This window comes from Brassica napus, chromosome C9 (genome assembly GCF_020379485.1).
Source record: "Brassica napus cultivar Da-Ae chromosome C9, Da-Ae, whole genome shotgun sequence".
In the NCBI taxonomy this organism is placed as follows: Eukaryota; Viridiplantae; Streptophyta; class Magnoliopsida; order Brassicales; family Brassicaceae; genus Brassica; species Brassica napus.
Genome location: NC_063452.1, coordinates 23,224,073 through 23,247,799, shown reverse-complemented (window position 1 = coordinate 23,247,799; position 23,727 = coordinate 23,224,073). Strand labels below are relative to the sequence as shown.

Here is a 23,727-nt window from a genome sequence, read left to right as displayed (position 1 = left end):
TGGTTTGTTAGGTTTCCAGAGGGAAACCGTTCTTGGAGATCATCTTCCAACTCTAATAATAGAGATTGGCATCACTTTCTCGCTTATATCTTCTTCCGGCACTGCTCAGCTCCTTCTCTCTTGCAGATTATCATGTTTCTTTAATGTGGCTTTTAAGCACCTTGTTTCCTTTATTTTAGTGTTTCGGTTAAGTTGTTGTCTCAAACTTTGACTCCGGTAGGTTTTTTTACCTCACCGGCTTATGGCTCCGGAAAGGTTACATACCTTTGGTTACATACCTTTGTCGGCTCAGTGTAATGCTTGGTTGAATCTAATATAAATCCATCAGATGACAAAAAAAAAAATATGGGGTAGATATATAATAAACCAAAACACAATGAGTCATTGAGACATATGAAACTATGGCACTGGACTAATTTTGTTAATTATGGGCCATTTGTGACCTAACGCAACTGATTGGGTTCCATTTGGGCTGCACTAAAAAAACTATCGGTCTCGAACACCAGCTTTGGCACATGTCACCATTTGGTTTTCCCCAACTTTTAGATTGAGACGGCAACATCATCTCCCCAGCGGCTGATATTATCGTATACTCCTTCCGTATACAAAGTAACAAAGATATGATGTTTTAAACTTTTATTTTGTATACAAAAGACTGATGTTTGAGGATATACTTAATATATTGTTTTTAAAACTAATATGTAAATTAAAAAGTAAAATTATGAATGATGAATCTTTATTGATAAAACAAAAAGTAATAATAAAAAAATATATTTATTGTTTTTAATGTTTTTAATGTATGTAAAAAATCTTTAATATCATACATTTATATACAGGGGATGTATTCTTTTTCTTTGTAATTGTGGATGTCTACGCTCCAAAGTCCAAACTATTCCGCAAAAGGTTTAAACCAACAAGTAGTCTAATCTTGTATTTTCTGAATAGAGCATAGACCATGGTCTTATTTCACATAACGCAAATGATAATTTAGTTCATGGTATAATTCGACCTCAAAATTGACAAATTTATGTCTTGTTTCAGATTTTTTTTGCCATCAGACTACCACTGTTTGATTGATATTATCATATACTCAATCATAAAGCTTACAAGCTTATCAACTGGTTCAAATCATGTAAGAATTATTATGTTACTATTCTGTTCGTAACTATGGACGAATAAGCCATGCGTCTATCTTCAATTTTACGTATGTGGGCATACCTTATGTACTTGTTTCTTTTTCAAAGATATATATGAACCACTTAGATGCCATGTTATATTGCATATTGTTTGTTTTCACATAAACAGTTTGATTGAATTATTGTCACGTGAAATTTAAAAGTCTATTGATGCAACTCATAAAGAAAGCTGTCTCACCAAGCTTGGAATATATCAAAGTGTTGGATCAATTCTCTTCTTTTATTTTATTTTCCTAAATTAATTAATTTTATACGATTTAATTACTAATGTTTTGATTGAACCGTTCCTTCATGTCTTTGCATCATTGTTTAGGCGGTGCGTTATCACATCCTCATGGACCCTCTAATTTATAGTGTTCCATATCGTAGCATTCTTTTATGTTTATATTTAATATTTTCTGGTCTTTTGTTTTGTCCCAATTATGTTCCACGTTGTCATTATTGAAAAAAATACGGTTTATAGGTTCGAAATTATGATAAAGAAATGAAGTTTCAGCTTTTTTATAGAGAAGACGAGCTATTTCCCTGAAGTATCGTATGGGTATGTTTTCTAAACTATGACTATTCCAAATGTTCCCGAAATAGAAGTTCGAGACCTAGTTCCCCATGAAAACTTAAGCTTAACACTTATCTCTATAGATTAAAAGTTCAAAATCTCTAGCTCCATAAAATTAAATTACTCGGTTTAGAATTTTTAATAATGAACCAAAACTATCAAAATTTTAGTAATAAACTAAAACTAAACCAAATTCAAAATTAAACCAGGCCCGATTTAAAAAAAAAACATACTGTATAAAAATAAAACAAAACAAACGCTTTTGGTCTTCTTATTCCTTCGTCAATCTGTAAACATGGCTGAATTCAAAGACTCGGACATTTTCAAGAACCCACCTTGAAGCCATAGTCATAGAAATCAAAATCATAAAACCTCTATTACAATTAACAAAAGTTTGATTGAACTGACCACACATCTAACGAGCACTAAACGAATCCATTCGTAAGCAATATTTATAACTAAAATTATTTCAAGGGATTTACGATTAGGCATAAGTAAGCAATATTTATAACTAGATAAATTATTTCAAGGGATTTACGATTAGGCATAATTGTATATAGGTACAACTTTATTGTAAAACATAATTTTAAGTTTTTTTTGAAAAAAATAATAATATTTAAGTTATACGCATAATTAGTTTAACTTTAAGTTATTAGCATATGGGTAGAGACGTGGAAAGGACTATATAATTATATAATTATCATTTTATTTTATTTATGCAGGTATGAGTTGGTCTTCCACTTTCCTTGATTTAAGACAAAAGCAGTCTCATGTTTACCGACTTAAAAGCATCGTTATCCCAGCAACCACCAACCATGAAAAGTTGCTTAAATTTTTTTTTTTATCTGAATAAAAAAAGAAATGCATCAATCGCGGACCGTCATGTGTTAGTGGAGTCCGCGAATATTACAAGCAACAAAGAAAGCTCGGTGCTTATTTTGCATACAGAAAAGATGATGCTTGTGTTTTTGGTGGGGCTCCAGACCATAAACAACTCTTTTCTTAGAGCGATAAAGATGCTCTGATGATCCATTTGTTTTACCATTTTCAAATGTGAACAAATCCCTTTGTTTGTTAAAGTCTTATCAATTTTTTTAAAAATTGAGTCTCGAAAGTTTATTGACATTTTTAATCTTTGTAGAAGTTTGTATCCATCTCTTCTAAATAGGGATGAGATTTAGATATCCGTAGTGGTTCTGGATGAGATCCATTCGATTTCAACTTCGAGTAAATCACACTCTTTCCGTTCCTAAATTTAAGATGTTTAGAAAAAAAATCTATATTAAAAATATGATTTTTTGTTTAGAAAGTATCACTAAAACTATTAAACAATTGTATTCAACTAATTGCAAAATAAACGATTAAATATGATTAGTTATACGGTTTTTAATAAAGTAAAAGTTACTTAGAAAGTTAAAAACATCTTATATATTGGAACATCAAAATTCTTTGAAACATCTTACATTTAAGAACATAAAGAGTATATAGAAAAATTATATCCATATAAAATTTGATAGTGTTTTTGATTTGAATCCGTGTCTGTTCGAATCTGTGTTGATTCTAACCAGTTATGTATTGATTTGGATATACAATTTCAAACCTGAATTATTATATTTTACTTATTTATTTTTATCTTAAAAAGAACTGAAATGGTATATATTTTATAATATGAAAGTATTGTAACAAAACTGAAGTAGCCCAATAGTTATGGATTTGTTATTTTGCCTTCTCAACCTGAGTTTAACTTTAGAAAGTAAATTTTGTGTTTTCAAATCTGAGTTTTGATTTAAACAAATATCCTAACAGTTTCGAGTAGGAACTGAAAATCAAACCAATATCCACAAATATTCATAATGATATCCAACAGTTAAATAGGCTATCTTCGAAACCGCTCAGAATGTCCATTTTGAGTCAGATCTGGTTTAGGATTCGTTTTTGGATAAAAATTATGAGCCCTATTTGTACACAGTAATTAGTTTTCTAATTGTGATTGCATAACTGAATAAATGACATATTGACAAAAGATGCAAGTTTAGACCATCTCGAATGGGACTCTATTTTTTTTTCTATAATTTATAGCAAAATAGAATAATTCTATTATAGTGTAATTTTTGCTCTAATGGTATTACTCTATAACAGAGTTATTTTTTCACTTTAAATATAGAGGAATGTCACTTTTTTACTCTAAATGTAAAGTAAAATATGACATTCTTCTATATTTCATTCTATAATAGAGTAACTTTATCATAGAGTAATATCATTAGAGTAAAAATTACACTATAATAGAATTATTTTATTTTATTGTAAATTATAGAAGAAAAAATAGAATCTCATTGGAAATGGCGCAAAGGAGATATGGCAATGTCAAAAACAAAACAAAAAAAATCCCCAAAAATGAATTATAAAGAAGAAAACAAGAGCAGTGCATGTGGCTATGTAGTATACACATGTTAACCTCTCACCTTTATTGACCTTTAGGTACAAAGAAAAACTAAGAGAAAAGGACAAAAATAACGCTAAATCAAGTTTATGTTTCCAAACTAGCATTTAAGGTCAAAAGTCACAAAAATAGCACTTAATGTTTTATCAAAAGTCACAAACTTAGGGTTTAGAGTTAAAGGATAGGGTTTAGGATTTAGGGTTTAGGGTTTAGGGTTTAGAGTTTAGGGTTTAGGGTTTAGGGTTTAGATTTTAGGGTTTAGGGTTTAGAGTTTAGGGTTTAGGGTTTAGAGTTTAGGGTTTAGGGTTTATGGTTTAGGGTTTAGGGTTTAGAGTTTAGGGTTTAGGGTTTAGAGTTGAGAAATGAGGTTTTAGGGATAAGATTTCAAATTTTGAAAAATAAAAAAAATTAAAATTTTCAAAGGATAAACTTAGAAAGGTGCTATTTTGGTCATTTTAGTTTTTGAGTGCTATTTTTGTGATATAAACTTAGAAAGATGCTAATTTGGAGATTTGGCCAAAAACTAACTAGGCTATATTATCACAAAATGATGTATTTAATCATATATATAGATTTTGTTTTTAATTAATAAAAGGCCATCGTCAAGTTTGGTAGGCCCATTAAATAAAAAGTTAAAAACCCATCAGAAGAAGAAAACCTCCACGCTTGAATTCTTCAAGCTAAGACAAAGCGGACAAACTCGCACAGAGCCGTCGCACCCTTTACACAGGATCAAATGGCGACACGGCAGAGCCAACACCGTCGCCGCTCTCCGCCGACAAATCCTGCAACTCGATCCATTCGATTCGAATCGATCAGGATCAACGTAAACAGACTCAGCGTCTCCAGCTTCATCCACACCGTCTACGCTTTTTAATTTTGGTTCCGCCGCCGTAGCTCCACCGCCGTGAGCAACAACTTGCTGCAGTCGAGCTTGTAACGACATCGCTTCGGCTTCTTTCGCCGCTGCTCTCACCTGCCAAGCACGTGCTTCCTTTTCGATCTGTGCAGCACGTGCTTCGAGCTCCGCGTGACGACGCGTGGCTCTCTCGATTTCCGCTTCTTTCTCTCTTAATCTCCGCCTGACAGATTCTTCCCTCGTTCTCAGAAGCTCACGATAGTGTCTCTCGCTGGTGTCCGCTAACATGCACCTCAACTGCTCTCCCTTTACAAATTTTTAAAAACTCAACTCGGTCTTTAGAAAAAACTTCCTTACACGGTAGTTTATATTTCAGTAAAAATATTGTTACCTGGGTTTGAAGAAATCTATCTAACTCATCCGCTTGCCCATTGATTTCTCCGGCGAAGTTACCGTCTATCATCGGCGAAGATGATGACCGCTGTTCTATACTCTGTGATTGTCCCTGAGACAAACGGAGACCGGTGGATACTACATTAAGAGTTTGTCGACTGCTGATAAACTGCGGCGGTGTACATGGCGGCGGGTTCATAGGAGCCGCCGTGGTTTCTAAATCAATCACCGAATAATCTTCTCTGGCTCGCTTTCTTTTATCAACCCCTGTTTTTTTCCGACCAAACGTTAAACCGATTCATTTCTTCAGATAACCGATTATTTATTTATTTATGATAACCGTTCGATTTGGAATTAGAAGGCAAACCGGCGGTGATTGAAGGCAAGTGAGACTTTTGCAGCTCCGGTGAAAAATCAATCCCTTCTTGGCCGTTTCTGAGACATCGAAATATTGAACATATGAATTACATACACATATATATATACATAGAGAGAGAGAGAGTGACGGGGGGGGGGGAGGGATAGAGTACCTGTTGAGGAAGAACATAGTAGAATGAACAGAAGAAGATAAAAGAAAAACAAAGAAATAAGCTTTTTAATGAGAATCTTTAATATGTGTTATATATATCTACGGTTGTATCATTGGTGAAGATTGAAACTTTGCTTCGGGAATCTAGTTTTATGTTTTGTCGAAGAAATATTACAAAAAATATTGTGAGAGGTGAAGAGGTTAATTAAGGACTGGAATGGAATGAAATAGAGGTTTTCTAAGGGAAGGCTTTAAAGTCTCTGTCTAATGCACATATAGTTAGCATGATTCTCATTTATTATAAAATCAATGTTGAATACTTGAATCGCATCTACATTTATTTACTTTCTAATGGAAAACGGATATTTCGTTTTCCAGGTGTATTATACTGTACTTCTATAGATTCGTCAATATTAGTTTTTTTTTTAATATAAAAATGTTGCTAACGAAAATAACTAAATAAGAAGGGCAACTAGTTGCAAGTATCACATTTCGATCTTTGTACGTGTATGATAACTTGGAAAAGAAAAAAATTACAATTAAATTCGTTTAGGCTATAAATTCCTTTAGCGTATGATTAAATTTTCTGAAACATTACTTATAATTAAGTTTATATTAACTATACTATATAATTCAAATTTCCTGCTTGCTTTATAGTTTTTCAGTGAAAACCAAAATAAAAGGTGTAAATATTATTTTCCCCTATACCTATAGGAAAAGACAGTATTTTTTTAAAGAAACAACAGAATTTTTACAAGGTATTTTATAAATCTTCAATATGTATGTATATTTATATTTAATATAAAATGTTTTGGCTAATATTTGGTGATGAAGAAGTGTATTTAGTTAAGTGGTTAAAATGTCCATTTCTCCATTATTTTTCATCAGAATTTAACTCTATCAAAACATAAGAATTGGGATTTGTCAATCCAACTAATGACAACATAATATTCGGTATATTTTAGAGCAGTAGCAAAGTTCAAATTTAATTTTGACATAATTTTTTTATTTTTTGACAATTTTTTTAAAATAAAATTATAGTTATCCTTAATCATTTATATATAATTATTATTTTTATTTTTAATAAAGTATATATACAAGCACAAATTTAAATTTTATTAATAATGTAAAGGTGTAAATTAGTTGGATAATTAAATCAAAGATATGTATATATATATTTATTTATTTATATATAATAGAAATGTATTATTTTGTCGATTTTGCATTTTATACTTATTATTTTATTTTATTTTAACTGTATACTTATTTTGTTAGCGCTTCATTTTTTGTTATTTTACTAAATACAATTCATATTATTCATGATTTTGAAATACGTATTATATTTTTTTGACCAAGAAATATGTATTAGATTCAAATTAAGTTTACACGTGATTGAATTTAACAATTATGGCATTGCAGGTAACTGACTTTGTCCATGACAGAGACATTGTACACATTTGCGTGCGAACACATATATATATACTAACTCTGCTTATGTGATTATTAGTTTGGTTACTTTTTAAATGAAGAAACATTAAATCTGTTTAATCTGAATATCGGTTTAATTTTAGGTTATTTTTTTTTGGTTTTTAATCTCCTAAAATATAGTTATAATTCTAAATTGATATTTATTTTGGTTTGTTCAGTTCAAATTGTTGATTTTTTTGGTTTTTTGGTGATAACCAAAAATTATTATTATTTGTTTTGTTTCAGGTTATATGAATTTTATATAGTTTTGATGTCGAAGAAATGATTTCATATTATAGTTTCTAAATATATAATAGTTAAAGAAAATGAAAATAATATTATTAAGACAAATCATTTCACTACAATTTGGTCGATAGTGAAAAAAATATTAAAAAGAATATTTCAACTTCCAAGAGAATTAAATACTTCAGCTGTGGTGAATATTTAGTTATATAAGTGATCACATCAATATCTACATATATGTGTATCTAAAGTATATAAAAGTGGTCGGTAAATATATAAAGATACTGTTAATTTATATTAAATGAGATTTTTATTCAAAATAGAACATGAAAGATAATTTTTTAAAAATAAAATTAATTTAAAATAATATAAATCTAGACATTAGTGAATTTTCTTTCATATAAAGAAAAGCAAGTTGTATTCGTACATAAGGATGGACACGGATCGAATATTCGGGTATTTGGAGGTATTAGTGTTGATTTGATCCATAAATAAAATAAAATTTTCAAAATAAATAAAAATATAAAAATAATAAAAATAATAATATTTAATTGCAAAAATAAATTATTATTTAACTTTTAAAATTCTAATACCTAATATAATAAATTTAATTCATAAAATATTGTAAAATTATATAAAACTATAATATATATAATTTATATATATAATTCTTTAAATATATGTATATATATACATATAACAGATCGAATTGGATATCCGTTCCTAAAAATATTATTATTTGTGATTTGCTTTGTTTTTTTACAGATAATGCATTTTATTATTTGATTTGCTTCGTAAGGTTACGGATATCCAGATTTTTCGATTAGAATCAAACTGATAACGAATCGAATCAAAAATTTACGAAAATTTTGTTCAGCCTATCTATAAATAATAAAATAATATATGTATAATTGGACTTTCGATTCATTATCCGTTTTGATTCGAATCGAAAAATCTGGATAGTGTGAGTTTTATTGGAACCTTATATGTGAGTTTTATATTTAAAAATAAACGTAAAATACATAGTGTGAACACATTTATGTAAAGTTTGGCTGATAAATTCTCTGCAAGTGATACATCAGTGTGCTCATTTTCAAATCAGTGTAAAAACTGTCACGTGTTTATTATAGTCTGAACTCATTTATTATGATGTTCCTCTTTTAATATATAATAGATATACATATATTATTGTGTTTAGTATGATGGAACAAAAACCAAAAAAAAAAACGAAGATAATCAACAAATTTTATCAAAGTAAACTGTAAGTTACGAGCATGTTATCATAGATATTAGGTGGGTTGATGCTCTTCGCTTAACCTAATAACTTTCCAAACAGTTTAAACATTAGGCGAGGAAGAAACATATATATGACTGACTGATAGAGTGATAGGAGGGATTTTGGTTCAAGTTGAGACTAATTCTCTGAATAAATACATCCGACATACAATTTATAACTGATGATAAGAATATTGAGTAATGCAAAAAATCAAATTCTACTATAACCTAGCTGAGAGATGGCCATTCGAGTGTTGTATACTCCCTCTGTTTTTTAACGTTACATATTCTAGATTTTTCACACATTTTAATAAAACACATTAAATTTGCATATTTTTTTGTGTTTATCTTTGTTTCATAATTTTAAGCCAATAACAATTCAATAAGTGCAATTAAGTTTTTTGAAATTTACAATTAGTTAATAAAACATGTCTTGAAAATGTAAAAAATGGATCTTTTTTAACAAATTTTTTTTCTAGAATATGTAATAGGAGTATTAAGGAACAGAAGGAGTATATATTGTCTTGATTTGACCAAAACTGAGTATTAATAGTGATTGCCAGTAAAATAAACAAATTATAAGAAGAAGAACAATAATGAAAGATAGTAATGGAGTCATAACACACTTTTGTTTCTTCCCTTGACAGGTGCCCACCACACCAATTTGTGAATTCTTGGGAAAAACTTCTTGAACATTCATTTCTTCAATGTTCAAAAAAAAAAAAAAAAAAAACATTCATTTCTTCTCTTCCTAAATCATGTTATCCTCACTTTTCAATCTCTCGTACGCCTCACCCTACAATCTTATATTCCATACATATTCTTTTAAATATACATATATCAAAATTATAAATATATATGCATCACAAAATATAAAAGACAATGCATGTTCCTTACATTTTGGTGCTAGTGCTTTAAATGTGATAGGTTTGCGAGTTATTTCTTACGAAAACTTGATCACATCTGAGATTAGCTGGATGCTTAAGCGAAACTCAAATATCTGATTCCAAACTGAAAATAGTATATTTTTATTGGTTGGTGCATGTGACAAGGCGTCTTCAAAAACGTCAGTGTATATCTAGTGCGAGAGTAATTTGGTGAAGGTTAGAAACAAGTAGTTATATAACTTATAAATGAGATGCTTGGTGTTACTTAGAATACTCTCTATATAATGTTTATCGTGTACGTACATATCTGCTAGGTGTAACTTTAGCCTATAGTTGGATTGTTTGTTGGCCATGATGAAAAACGAGTGGGAATAAAGTGGAAATTTAGGGAAATAACAAATTAAGATATATAAAGTAAAAACGAGAAGAGTGAATATATATTCAAATGTGTAGATTTGATTAGATGCAAAATACACAATTAGACATCATTATTTTCTTAAAATGGGATTTTAGAAATTATCCCTTTTGTCCACCTTCACTTTTCCTCGTGAGTAACAATAATGCTGCTTCACACTTGCAATATCACATTCTCAACCAAAAAAGTCTTCTTTTTTTGAGAAACACTCTCAACCAAAAAAAAGTCATTTCCGCCTTCTTCAAAACGAAGGTTATACATAAACACATGCATACGTGTATATCATATGGTAATATATCTCTCTAATTGTGAGAAGTAATGGTAAATGTAAGAATATTAGACTCTTATTACTTAAATTCACAAATAAGATGATTATGGACTATACACACACGCATACATTTTAAGTATACGGACAAAAGTTATAGAAGCTGAAATGTGGTGGCAAGAGCTAGACAGGTAGGCAAAAACACTGATGTAAACGAATGGCATCTCTTGAGACAATACATGATTTACTAAGTAAAATTTTCTATTCGATTAATTAATCTGATTATGATTTATTTTATTTTATTGTATAGTAAAAGCACCATACACTGAACATAACTTAGGATGTTGAGCCTATCAATTTATTACTTTCCATTTTCTGGTTAAGTTTCATGAGCCCATCTTTGTTTGTTGAAAATATGAAAAGTAGTACAAAATAAGAGTCAAATTTGTATTTTATAGTCTATATATTATTGAGAAATGTGGCAATGCGCCATGGCTCATGTCCTCACGTAAGGACCTGACAAAATACGAAATATATTATAATACGTAAAGATAAATTAACGCTCCAATTTAATGCATAATGGTAACATGTAGCGTAAGACTCTTTTTGAACATGTAAACGAAAATAAGATCAACAAAACCATCTTTAATTTGTTTACTTAGCTAGCCAAAATCATATACACAACTTGTTTATAACCAAACTAGAGTTTAGTTTCCTTTGTTATGAAATTCTTTTTAGCGATTTGTCACACTTTACCTAATTTGTTCTCTTCTATCTCTTTATATATCTGTGTGTTTTCTCTATCAAAGGGATTCAGAAGTTAGCCAAATTGTAGCTTTCAAGAAAAACCAAACTAACAAAAAACTAACTAATCAGCACTCTCTCTAGAATTGTGTCTTATTTTTATACATGTGAATTGCTATAGATTCTTACATGGGATTCTTGTATGCGATTCTTATAGGGATATATTCATATATTCAACGTCACGATCAAGTCAATTGCATGTATATAGGTTTTTATTCATCATCATCAAGAAGCCGATCCGAAAATCTTGATTATCTCTATACATGTATGTGTCCAGTTTCTCTATTATATGGATTCACGAATATGAACTTAAATGTTGGAGTAATGAGGCCAATTCGTTTTATAATGTTATTTTTTGGACCCACTTTTTGAATTTCGAAGGCTAATGATTCCAGTGAGAAAGACAAGACACATCCTTCACTTGGTGGAAGACAATACCCGATTTTTTTGGACCTTTTTGCATATATGAATCAACTTTCATATTTTTTTGGGTACTAATCCAAAATCAAACCCAACACCACTAGCTCATAATTTTCTTAGCAAAGTATATGGTACCAAAACCTAAAGTATAACAGAGCTACAATCTAAGATATATATAAGATTCGATCTAATAATCTAAAACCCATTTACATCCATTTTGATATTCTAAGTCTTAAATATATGGTAATATACCAGTGTGGATATGCAGTTACGATATGAATAATTAATTTGATGTTTGGTACTCAGATCGAAAACCAACCACTACAAGAAAACATATTTTTTAGTAGGGCAGTATTCGTTGTAAATTCGTCGTAAACCGGGTGTTACGACGAATTAACGTCGAAAGACGTTTCGTTGTTAAACGTCCGTCGTAACGGAGGTTTCGTCGTAAACGACTCGTTACGTTTACGACGAAATATATTCATCGTAAAGCGCATGGAAAGAATTCGTCGTAAAAGCCATGTAAATATTCGTCGTAAAGCCCACATAATTATTTCGATGTAAAGCACACGTAAATACTTTCGTTGTAAATCACCCGTAAACATTTTGATGTAAAACCCTCGTAAATATTTCTATGTTAATCACTCGTAAACATTCGATGTAAACTCCATGTAATGTTTACGGGGAGTTTACATCGTTTCTTATTATATTATTATTAATTAGTATATAATAGATTTTAATTTATATTTAATATTCAGAACTTAAATAATTTAAATTTTAAAACGAAATATGAAATTGGAAAACATATTTTAAAAAGTCATACAATAATATTTAAATTCATAATACAAACAGAAAAATAAAAAAAACTACATATTCTCGAAGTAGTTGGTGGGGTTGCTCGGCTGTTGACGGGTTGGATCGGACTCTTGGGGATCTCGTGGTGGCATTCCAAGAGCGGCTCGTCTCTCACTCAACATTCTCTGCATAACCGGGTTTCCCACGACCATCACGTCTAGCAAATCCTCAAGAGAGTCTAAACGAACCTGCTGGCTATCCATTCGAGCCTTCATCTGAGCAGTCTCTTCATCCCGTCTCGAAGTGTATGACGAAGTTGTCCTTGCAACTTCGTTAACAGAGCCTATACCGACTATCCGTCCCTTCTTTTTAGGAGCCACCTATAAAATCAAAACATATATTAATATAGTTAATTATGTTAAAATATTTAAAATAATGTAAACAAAAATTTTAAGTTACCTCTTCGAAGATTCTGTCGACCTCTTCGGTGGACAATGTGACTGGTAATCCATCGGGAGACTCCTGGGTTAGTTGCGTCTCCCGTTCTTCAATCCGACCAGCCACTGTTCGGAAGAGTTTCTCAGATGCAGGATCCACAAAAACTCCGTCGGATGTGGCGTGAGTCATCTTGAATAGGTCAGACAGAGAAGGTAAGACTCCCGTCTTCTCGAACTACAAAAAAAAATTAAATTAAATATTATAAATTATATTAATTGAATATTTTAAAATATATATTTAAAACAAAACTTACAGCTTCTAGACGGACTCCTGCATGAGGTTTTTGTCCGGTTCTGTGAAGCATGGGCAAATGACCATCTTTATCCTTCGTCCTTCGAGAAGCCGAGCACGAATTGGCCTTTTTGATCGAAGAGGGGTGCTCCCAATAGGCGATGAGGCCATCCCACACATCCGTCGTGAGCTCAGTGGGCTTTCCCTCATACCCGTAGATCTCCCACTTGTCCTTCCAATCAGAGACTGTGTTGCAGAGGCGTATTTTTGCCTTTGCAACGAATTCCGCCTTCACCCTCTCGGTGATTCCCAAAGACCAATGCCACTTTTTCTGAAACATAAAATTTTGAAAAAATTACAATTAATAATAAATATTAAAAAATATATATATATATATATATATTTAAAATGAAAATTTAATTAAATTTAAAAATCTTACCGCAAAACATTTAAACCACGTGATCTTAACGTGATTTGGTGTCTTGCTCCAGTTCGGGTATGCCCCGTCGTAGTAACCCTTAATCGTCGCCGAAACGCTCCGGCTAACACGGTTGTTAGCCCCAAACCTGAAAAAAAACAATTTAACCGTTAGAAAATAAAAATTAATTAAATTTTAAAGTAATAAAAATTAATAACTTACCAATAAGTTCCTCGGGGTCTATCGGGGTCTAGAACATCCAAACCCTCCCGTCCAGGCTGGGCAAGCAAATCCTCCACCGTATATCTCGCGAAGGGAGCATATGAAGGCACACGCAAATCCGGATGAACTGCACCTTCTGGGACAGGCTCAGGTGCAGCCGCTGGAGGAGGAGGTGGAGGCATCTGCGGTGGAAGAGGAGGACTCGAAAAAACTCTCTGAGAAGTCTGAGAGTCTGGAACTGCATCGGAAGACGATGGACCGGAAGAAGATGTACCGGAACCATCGCCAAACAACTGGGCATAAGTAGGTGCTGCTGGTTTCCTTCTAGGAGCCATCTAAAAAAATTTAAATAAATTTAATCAATTATGACGACATAATTAAAAAATTATTCCGTTACCTAACTAATCACCTAAACTATAGTATTCCGTCATCTAACTAATCACCTAAACTAATTATCTAAATAATCACCTAAACTAATTACCTAACTAATTAATAACCTAAACTAACTTAAAAAAAAAAAAAAGGAGGAAAGAGAATGTAGCTTAGAGGGTGAGGAGAGGAGTTTGGGAGGAATGGACGAGGCAGCCTCGTCTCGGCGTCCCAATATATAGAAAAAGTTTCGTCGTAAACGCGACGTAATATTACGACGAAGTTACCAGGCCCGCGTTTTTTCATTTACGACGAAGTTACCAGGCCCGCTTTTTTCGATTTACGACGAAATTACGTCGAAACATCGGTTTACGAAGAATTTACCAGGCCCACGTTTACGACGAAGTTACCAGGCCCGCGTTTTTCCATTTACGACGAAATTACGTGGAATAGATAACCATTTACGACGATTTTACAACGCTTAACCCTAAACACCGAGAATGAAATCCCTAAACCCCAAAGTCACATATCATCTAACATCATATCTCTCCTCTACTACTTTGTGCTCTTTCTCCAACTTAAACTCTAAAACCCTAAAACTCCAAATAATTTTTTTAAAATTAACACAAATACATATTATATAAAACAACATTTGTTACACATACATTAGGATGGTAAAAAAACAATATTTCTTTAAACATACGTTACAATAGAGAAATACAACATCAGAGACATATATTACATCACTCTAAATCGTTTTCGTTCTCATCAATATTACATCACTCTAAATCGTTTTCGTTCTCATCACTATCATTACAATCATCATCGTCGCTTCTCTCGAACTCGTCTTCACGTGCTTCATCTGTCGCATCTTCGGGAATATCTTCATATTGAAAGTTTTGCGGGTCGATCAAAAGGATTTCATCAGTTGGTTGTTCTGGTACCTCAACTTCATTGATAGCGTCTTCTTCTTGCAAGGGCGGTTCTTCTCCAGCGACAATGCGTCCACGAGGTGTAATTTTGATAGCAGCTAACCAGTTTATCCCGGAAGTTCGAAGCCGAGGATAAGGAAGGAAGCTAACTTGCTCGGCTTGTGAAGCTAAAATGAAAGGCTCAAATTTGTTGTATCTTCTCCCAAAATTGACATCCACAACACCAAATTTGTTATACCGAATCCCTCGGTTCACAACAGGATCGAACCATTCACATTTGAAGAGGACGCATTTTAGCTTCAATAACCCCGGAAATTCCACTTCAATAATCTCCTGCAAGATCCCGTAAAAGTCCGTTTCACCTTTCACACATATTCCGTAGTTACTCGTTGCCCGATGTCTCCCATACTCGTATGTGTGAAAGGTAAATCCTCGTGTGAAATACATAGGTGATGTGGTGACCTTTGCAACTGGACCTTGAACCAATTCGTGAAACCATACGGGATAATAAGGATCGTCATAATCAACCTGCAAAAAGCAGTTATTCTTAATTAATATTGAAGTATCAAAACACTTACTTAATTAATCAATGTATGAGATATATTACGTACCTGTGATTTTAACCACTTGACAAAGTGCTTATCTTTACGTGTGTCCACATCAGTTGCAGATATTCCTGGTATTGCTTCTTCAACTTGAGATACAAACATGCTGCAAATTAAACAAATAATCAAGTCATACATAATTAACTGCAATTCATATAATTAACATTCACAAAAATATTTACCTTTCAAAGTAACGGGTCACTGCATCCTCGCAGTTGAGCAGAATATAAGTGTGGGCACTATGTTTATCCTCTTCACATGACCACCATACTTCTTTCGTTTTACCACCAAACCGTGCAATTTCGCAGAAAATGTCAGGAACACCATCAATTGGATATGATGTCGGTACTCCACCATCATCATATCTTCTAGGAACTCTTTTCCTCGTACGAACAGTTGGAGCAAAGTAGTATGATGTGAAGTTAGATGTTTCGGCTGTCAAACTTCCCGCAACTATTGAACCTTCCACCTTTGCAAGATTTCTTGCTTTCCCCTTCAAATGTTTCATCTGTCGCTCATACGGATACATCCATCCGTTGTGAACAGGTCCACGAAGCAATGCTTCATACGGTAGGTGGACAACTAGATGCTCCATGACGTCAAAAAATGAAGGAGGAAATATCTTCTCCAGGTTGCACAATATGATCGGAATGTTATGATGAAGTTGTTCGATGACTTCTTCCTTGAACGTACGTGTGCTGAGATCTCTGAAAAAAGCGTCGATGGCTGTATATTGCAAAAGTAATCAAATTAATAACATTTCATAACATATGTATATATATTAACGTTTTATAATTACCTGCAAGTGCTTCATGGACATTTGCTGGAAGGAGCTCGGCAAAAGCAAATGGAAGTAGTCGTTGCATAAACACATGACAATCATGACTCTTCATTCCGGAGAACTTTTGACCTCGTTCAACACATCTTGACAGATTTGAAACATAACCATCAGGAAACTTAACTTCTGATGCAACCCAGTCAAACAAGGTTGTTTTGGCTTCTGATGACAACCGGAAGATGGGAACAGAAACGTTTCCATTGCTCTTGATATGTAACTCACTTCTTGAGCAAATATCAGGTAAGTCCATCCTTGACTTTTTGTTATCTTTTGTCTTCCCAGGGACGTTAAGTAATGTATTCATGATGTTCTCAAAAAAGTTCTTCTCAATATGCATGACATCCAGATTGTGGCGTAAGAGAAGATCCTTCCAATAGGGTAGCTCCCAAAATATACTCTTCTTATGCCAATTGTGAGACACACCATACCCATCAGGCATATTTCCAGGAACATGCCAATTTCCTCCAACTTTAACTGTTTCCTGAGCTCCGTAATAATCAATGTCTGCTTCGATCTGCTGGCCGGTGAGATATGGAGGAGGACCGTCTCTGACAATTTTTTTGTGCCGAAACAATGTCTTATTTCTTCTGTACGGATGGGCAAGTGGAAGAAAGCGACGATGACAGTCAAACCAACAACTCTTCCTACCATTCTTCAGTTGAAAAGCATCTGTCGATCCAAGACAATATGGATAAGATAATCTTCCATGTGTTGTCCAGCCAGACAACATCCCATAAGCAGAGAAATCACTTATCGTCCACAGCAGAACTGCTCGCATCGTAAAATTGTTTTTCAAGGAACAATCGTACGTCTTCACCCCTTCTGACCACAATTGCTTTAGCTCTTCTATCAATGGTTGAAGAAAAACATCAAGAGACCGTTTTGGATGCTTCGACCCAGGGATTAATATGGTCAAAAATCAATATTCTTTGCAACCTCAGCATCTCTCTGGACATGTTCCGCATGCCACCTCATCAACGCAGCAGTCCTCTCATATTGATATAATCTTTTCAATCTGTCTGTAATTGGTAGGTACCACATCCTTTGGTACGGTACCCTATTCCTCCCACGGCCTTGCGGTTTGAATCGTGATTTTTTGCAGAATCGACACTCTTCTAACTTGTCATCTTTTTTCCAGTAGATCATGCAGTTGTCGATGCAAACATCAATCATCTCCGAAGGCAACCCAAGACTATAAACCAATTTCTGAATCTCATAATAAGATTCAGCAGACACGTTGTCTTCTGGCAAATACTCTTTAAACAACTCCGCCCATGCATCCATGCAATTCTCAGGTAAATTATGATCCATTTTAATATTCATCATCCTAGCTGCTAGAGACAATTTAGAGAGACCTTCTCTACAACCAGTGTAGATTGGTTGATTTGCAGCATCTAGCATTTCATAAAACCTTTTTGCATCCAAATTAGGTTCTTCTACATTTCCAGTTCCATCAGCTATTGTTGTAGTTGTTTCTAAAAATGCATCACTAATCATATCTTGAACCCTAATCTACCATCTGCTCATGATCTTGATGATAATTATATTCATTATGCAAATGATTCGGTTCTTCACTATGATGACCATCCTCAAAATTATTATTACTACTACTAGCTTCATTTCCCCCATAACCCTCTCCATATTGATACCAAATGTAGTATTGTGGTGTAAATCCTCTGTTTACTAAATGCTTCCATACAGTTTCACTACGTGCAAATTTTGAATTCTTGCATTTCCGACAGGGGCAGAACATCTTACCGCTTTCCTGTGTGATCGGTGTACAGCCCGCCTGGTGCATGAATGTCTCTAGCCCGCTCAGAAATGCGTTCGTCACCCTCCCGTCGGAATCTTTGTGCAAATACATCCAACTCCGTAACTCGTAAATACTACCGCCACCGGCCATTTTTTTCTTAGATTTTTTTTTCTGATTTTTTTTTCGGATTTTTTTTTCTCCCGTTTGTGTGTTGTGAGGAAGAGAGTTGTGGGAAATGACATATATATAGAGAAATTTTCGAGTTGGGTAGTTGAAATATAACAACGATTTTACAAGGAATATTTTACATGGTTTTAACATATTATTTACAACGACTTTACGACGAAATTAGGTAAGTTAAAGCATATTGAATACACGTTTTCACCTAAATATAACGGTAACATGTTTCGTTGTAATGTCGATGTAATGATTACAACGTATTTCTCTTTTTACGTACATTCGTCGTAAACTTACATGGAGTTTACGACGAAATCTATTCATCGTAAATTTACATGGCGTTTACGACGAAAGTTGGATTCCTCTTAATTGCGTTGTAAACATCATGTAAATTTACGACGAAATATTTTCGTCGTAAATGTTCGTTGTTATGGACACGTTTTCTTGTAGTGAACATGTATATTGCATTTCATTATTTATTATGAAAAGATAATGTAACTATAACATCTGATAATTTATATATTACCATGTTTTGGATAAAAACAAATCATAAATAAAATAACTTAAATAATATGCCCAAAGAAAATTGATAATCTACCTCACTAGCATAGACCCAATGAAACCACTAGAATATATGTGTGTGTGTGTATGTATTAATGTATGTATATATTTTCTAACGTACCAAATAAAAAGTATCAAGTAAGATTTGAAAGATCTATTACCAAATCTTCAAGAAAACAGAAAATAGACATTGGTGGAGAAATAAAAGAAGTTTGATGAAGATGGGGATTGATAAGGCACAGAAGGAAAACCATTAAATAAAGAATACGATCTGTTGTTGTTATCGTTAGAAATTCTCAACCATCAATCCATCCTCTACTTGTCTTTAAATTCTTGTAATCCTTTATAAGGGGGACCAATTAGGACCAACCATATTTTAGGGTATGGCCTAAATAATTTAAATCCAACAAGCTTTAACGAAAGTTATGGGTGAATAAAACAAGAAATATCAAAGTAACCCAACCTCTATAAAGCTATAGCCGAGTTGGTTTAATAGCCTAATAGGAGGGTCTCAATGAATTTAATTTTTATAATAACAAAATTCATGAATTCCTATGTTGGAGAAGAGTCTCTTGTAATCGTAATAGGAAATATGCTTGTTTAGGAGTCATCTAAATAAGTTAAACTATTGGGATTAGGAAATTGAGATCTCTATATAAGAAGATGCTGAGTTGTGGCATGAACTTATGAGTTTGAGAGATTGTGTTTGAGTTCTTGAATTCTTGAGTTTTGAGTGATTTTCTCAAGATTAATAAAGAGAGTAATTCTTTATATTTACACAATCGTCGAGTTCTATAATTGGTATCCGAGCTTACAGGAGTTTGCGATTTTGTAAGCAATGGGAGACATTACAACGGTTTCAATGAAACCTAAAGAGGGGGGATCATTTTCGATAAGCTGCCCTATGCTTAATGCAACGAACTATACGGTGTGGGCCATAAGGATAAAAATCCTACTCAAGGTGCATAAAGTATGGGAGGTTATTGAACATGACTCCGATGATAATGATAAAAATAATATGGCGACTGCTCTGCTGTTCCAATCCATACCCGAAACTATGATATTGCAAGTCAGAGAACTGGATAAAGCAAAGCAGGTTTGGGAGGCTATCAAATCGAGACATATGGGGGAAGATATGGGGGCAGATAGGACGGACGGACAAAGCGGAGGCATTCCTATCATGATGTTGGAGAAGAGTCTCTTGTAATCATTTGGAAGAAACTATCGACCACCGATATACAATTGCTTGATACTTCAAAGAGGATATATTTTGTAGCTTCCTTTTGTAATTCTCCTACGGGACCTAATGTGTCAGTTCGTTTGTGGCTTGTTTTTTTGTTACAAAATTTAGCATTAAGAAAGCTTCCATCTTCCATTTAGAAAAAAATCGTCGCACACCCAACGATCTAAGTTGGGTCGAAAGCCGCACAAACATCCTACATAGGACCGGGCTGATAATGAAGTTTCTTTTTGTTTTTGAGATCTTGCTAAAAATGTAATTGTTAGACTATGAGATCTAGAGAAAGTTTATATAGGGGTATGTATTCCACATATGAAATTCTAATGGACATTAAATAATATATAAATATGACCAATCAATCAAGTTATCACTAATTAGTTTTAAGTTGGAAGCTCATAATAAACTCGAATCTAACATGGTATCAGAGCCTAGATCCCAAATATCATAAATCCTTAATTAAAGGATAGTGTCAATCCACTTATCACCAATTAGATTACGTATCCATAATAGTTTACTTGCTGGAAACTGAAGAAGGAGAGAAGTGATTTCCTTAATTTTTACAATGGTGACTACAATATTATTAGTAGGTTTATTTTACTAGTACAACCAAAACAATCGGAGTTACTGTTTACTTTCATGTCAACAGTAATTGATTCTCCGCGCAGTTTATTGCTAACAAATAGTCGCAAGAAAATCACATAATTGTTAGTTCTTCATTGCAAATATGCATTTTATTATTATTTCCCATAATTTTCCTTGATGTGTTCCTGTCATCAAAGATAAGGTAAGCTGACTCTAGCTCTAGCATCCCTCCACAACTTCACATTTGGTAGAAAAACAAAATTGTTTGTAACATTTTTTTGGGTTAATGTATCAACATATATTGTCTGGACACCGGTATGGTATCAAGAGAGTGATTCTATGAGCAGATCATAAACAAGAATGATTCTAGCTCTAGTGAGCTTTAAGAAACTTTATTGAAATGCAAGAAACTAAAGAAAGAAGAAACTAAAAGAGTTTGCTTGATTTCATAAGATAGTTTGGTGTGGCTGCGACTATAGACAGCCAAGGTTACTAAAATACAATGACCTTACACATATTTATATCAACTCTATCTCAACTTGAAACCTAGATACATAAGCTCATGGGGTTGAATAATTATATGGACTGAGGTCTCTAATAGATTCTACCACAGAGGAACTCGAAGGACTTGGTTGAAGTGCCAGTCGCTGTACTTTCCAGCTTAGAGGTAAGGTTTAAACTTTAATTTCTTGGTATTATATTAGGAGTAAGAATGTTTGCTCAGGCTAATCCAACCTAGGATGGTCAATATTAAAGTCGGGCTCTGGGTTGCCTTCGTTTTCTAGAGTTAAGGCTAAGTGGTTCTGCGGATAAGTCCCCAGTCAACCACCAATACAAGAAAAAAATCAGGTTTTGCAAGGTATAATATGGTCCTGTTCAGTCTTTACGGAATTGGTCCCACATGGACCGCGTCTGGTCTGATTCATATTTTGCTTGAGTCTAGATTGGGTTGGTCGACGATGACATAAATTGGTAAAGAATGGATGGGCAAATAGGTGAATATTGGCAAAGAGAAGGGAAGACGTTCTGGAAAACACATTTGAAGTAGGTTTGTTCATTGTGGAATCACTCTAAATTATGACAACAATAGCAAAGGTCCCAAAGCTCTCATTTGAAGTAGGTATCATCCGAATGTGTGCATCTTTCTTTCTTTCGTTTTTTTTTTCTTTTGCTAAAAGGTAAATATCATTTCAGAAATGAATTGTTGAGGCTTACACGATGTGTTAACAAACTAGAAGACCTCTAAAATCTACTTCCATGGCAAAAAGGTAAAAACAAGAAAGCAGAAAACAATCTAACTTGAAGCCCTTCTGCTTTGGAGCGAACATGACATCAAGTATCGATACAAACTTGTAGTAGCCAGATGGAAGGTTGAGCCGAGACAGACATCAAAGGAGAGACCCGAGGACCTAGAACACGAGGGACACAACGCCAGTGGGAAGTGGATTCAACGGCCGCCTGCACAAATTGCTTTCCTCAGTGGAGCAGAAACAGACCCGCTCAAAGACTGTCCTCTAGGTCCGGGCTGGGAAGGAACTAAACCCGGAATTTAGCAATAGACAGGACAACACACACCACAGGTGCTTAATAGCGCTCAACCAACTCGACCGCACTCGCCCTCTACGTCGGTACATAGTAAGGGGCAGAATCACTACCTCCCGAGTCTTACTACCTCCTCCAACCGAAAAGTGTTACCTGGTGCTCCAAGAAAACGAAGAACCTCCACACCCCAGCTCGAATAAACCTGCAATTCCAATCCAAACTAACAAGCAACGCCAACACCAACAACAAAGGAGGGGAGAGGAGCTAAATTAATGCATCACTCAATAGCTAATCGCCTAATCTTGACTCAACGGAGTGACAGAGATGACCATATCGCATCCATTCCGAGGTCTCGAGACCTCTAGCTCAGGCGATGCGTACCCGGTTAGCCTTTGGAGGCAGAGGCCAAGAAGCGACATTTTTATTTTGCAGTCCAGCGAGAAGAGTCAGGAGTCGGGAGTAACGAAAGCTTCGGTGAAGAGGAGGAAGAAGCAGCAGCACAGTCGCTAGAGGCACCGCGTCGCGAATCCTTCTCAGCTTCGACGATTCGAACATGTCATCTGCGAAGACGACGACCAAAAGCAGAATCACAACACCAACAAATCTTCATGCCGGAGATGGATTTGGATATGACGGGTCGGCAAGGGCCCTCTCACAGCGCCGAACGGCACCGGAGAGGTGATCGGGAGAAGGACGAAGGGAGATGTGAAGTCTAGGTTTGGGAGAAGAAATTGAGAGATATGATAATAAATAGAAGATCGGGCAAAAGAGCAATGAGACTTCTTTCGTTTTCCTCTCACTCACATCTCATCTATATTGTAAGTTTGTGTATGTAAATGGGCTTTTAAATTTAACTTGCTCATCTTCCACAAAACCAGTACTCTCAAAACTTGATTTGTTAATCATGGTACGAGTTGTTGTTCGATGTCTGAAAATGGTCGTTCAAAATCATAATATGTTTTTGTCACATCTGCAACCGTCTAATATTTTTGTAACGCTCTCTATCACTGAACGTGACGATCGATATTCTTTCACGTGTCTCACAGCTTATGCATTAGGCTTCGTCTTTTTTTTTGGAGCACATGCATTAGGCTTCGTATTTTTTAGTTTTTTTGGGCCTCCCGTTTCTAAAATACACTCCCACGTAATTTTCTCAACATTAGCTCTAATATATTTTCGTTAAAAAATGCAGAAAAGCGAGGAGTTAAAAAAAAA

The 23,727-nt window shown here is 34.0% G+C and overlaps 1 protein-coding gene across 3 annotated transcripts; it reads right to left on the bottom strand.

Annotated features, from left to right (window-relative positions):
- Positions 1–4,729: 4,729 nt before the first annotated feature.
- Positions 4,730–6,306, bottom strand: LOC111212979 (E3 ubiquitin-protein ligase BOI-like). 3 transcript variants are annotated; one of them, XM_022714626.2, is made up of 4 exons: positions 5,975–6,306; positions 5,785–5,879; positions 5,443–5,711; positions 4,730–5,348 (listed from the first exon to the last, which is right to left on the bottom strand). In XM_022714626.2, exons 1-4 carry the CDS (start codon positions 5,989–5,991, stop codon positions 4,836–4,838), a joined length of 894 nt encoding a protein of 297 aa, XP_022570347.1. In that variant the 5' UTR covers positions 5,992–6,306; the 3' UTR covers positions 4,730–4,835. The 3 variants fall into 3 exon arrangements, with proteins under 3 accessions (XP_022570347.1, XP_022570346.1, XP_022570348.1); XM_022714625.2 differs by having other exon boundaries at positions 4,730–5,357; positions 5,975–6,276; XM_022714627.2 differs by having other exon boundaries at positions 4,730–5,357; positions 5,812–5,879; positions 5,975–6,267.
- Between the last annotated feature and the right edge of the window lie 17,421 nt (positions 6,307–23,727).

What these genes read in the sequence shown, in the direction of transcription:
- LOC111212979 (XM_022714625.2), bottom strand. An exon ending in TTCTAATTCCAAATCGAACG is followed by an intron (nt 5,712 to 5,784) that starts GTTATCATAAAT and finishes GGAAAAAAACAG; the next exon opens with GGGTTGATAAAAGAAAGCGA. An exon ending in ATAGATTTCTTCAAACCCAG is followed by an intron (nt 5,358 to 5,442) that starts GTAACAATATTT and finishes AAATTTGTAAAG; the next exon opens with GGAGAGCAGTTGAGGTGCAT.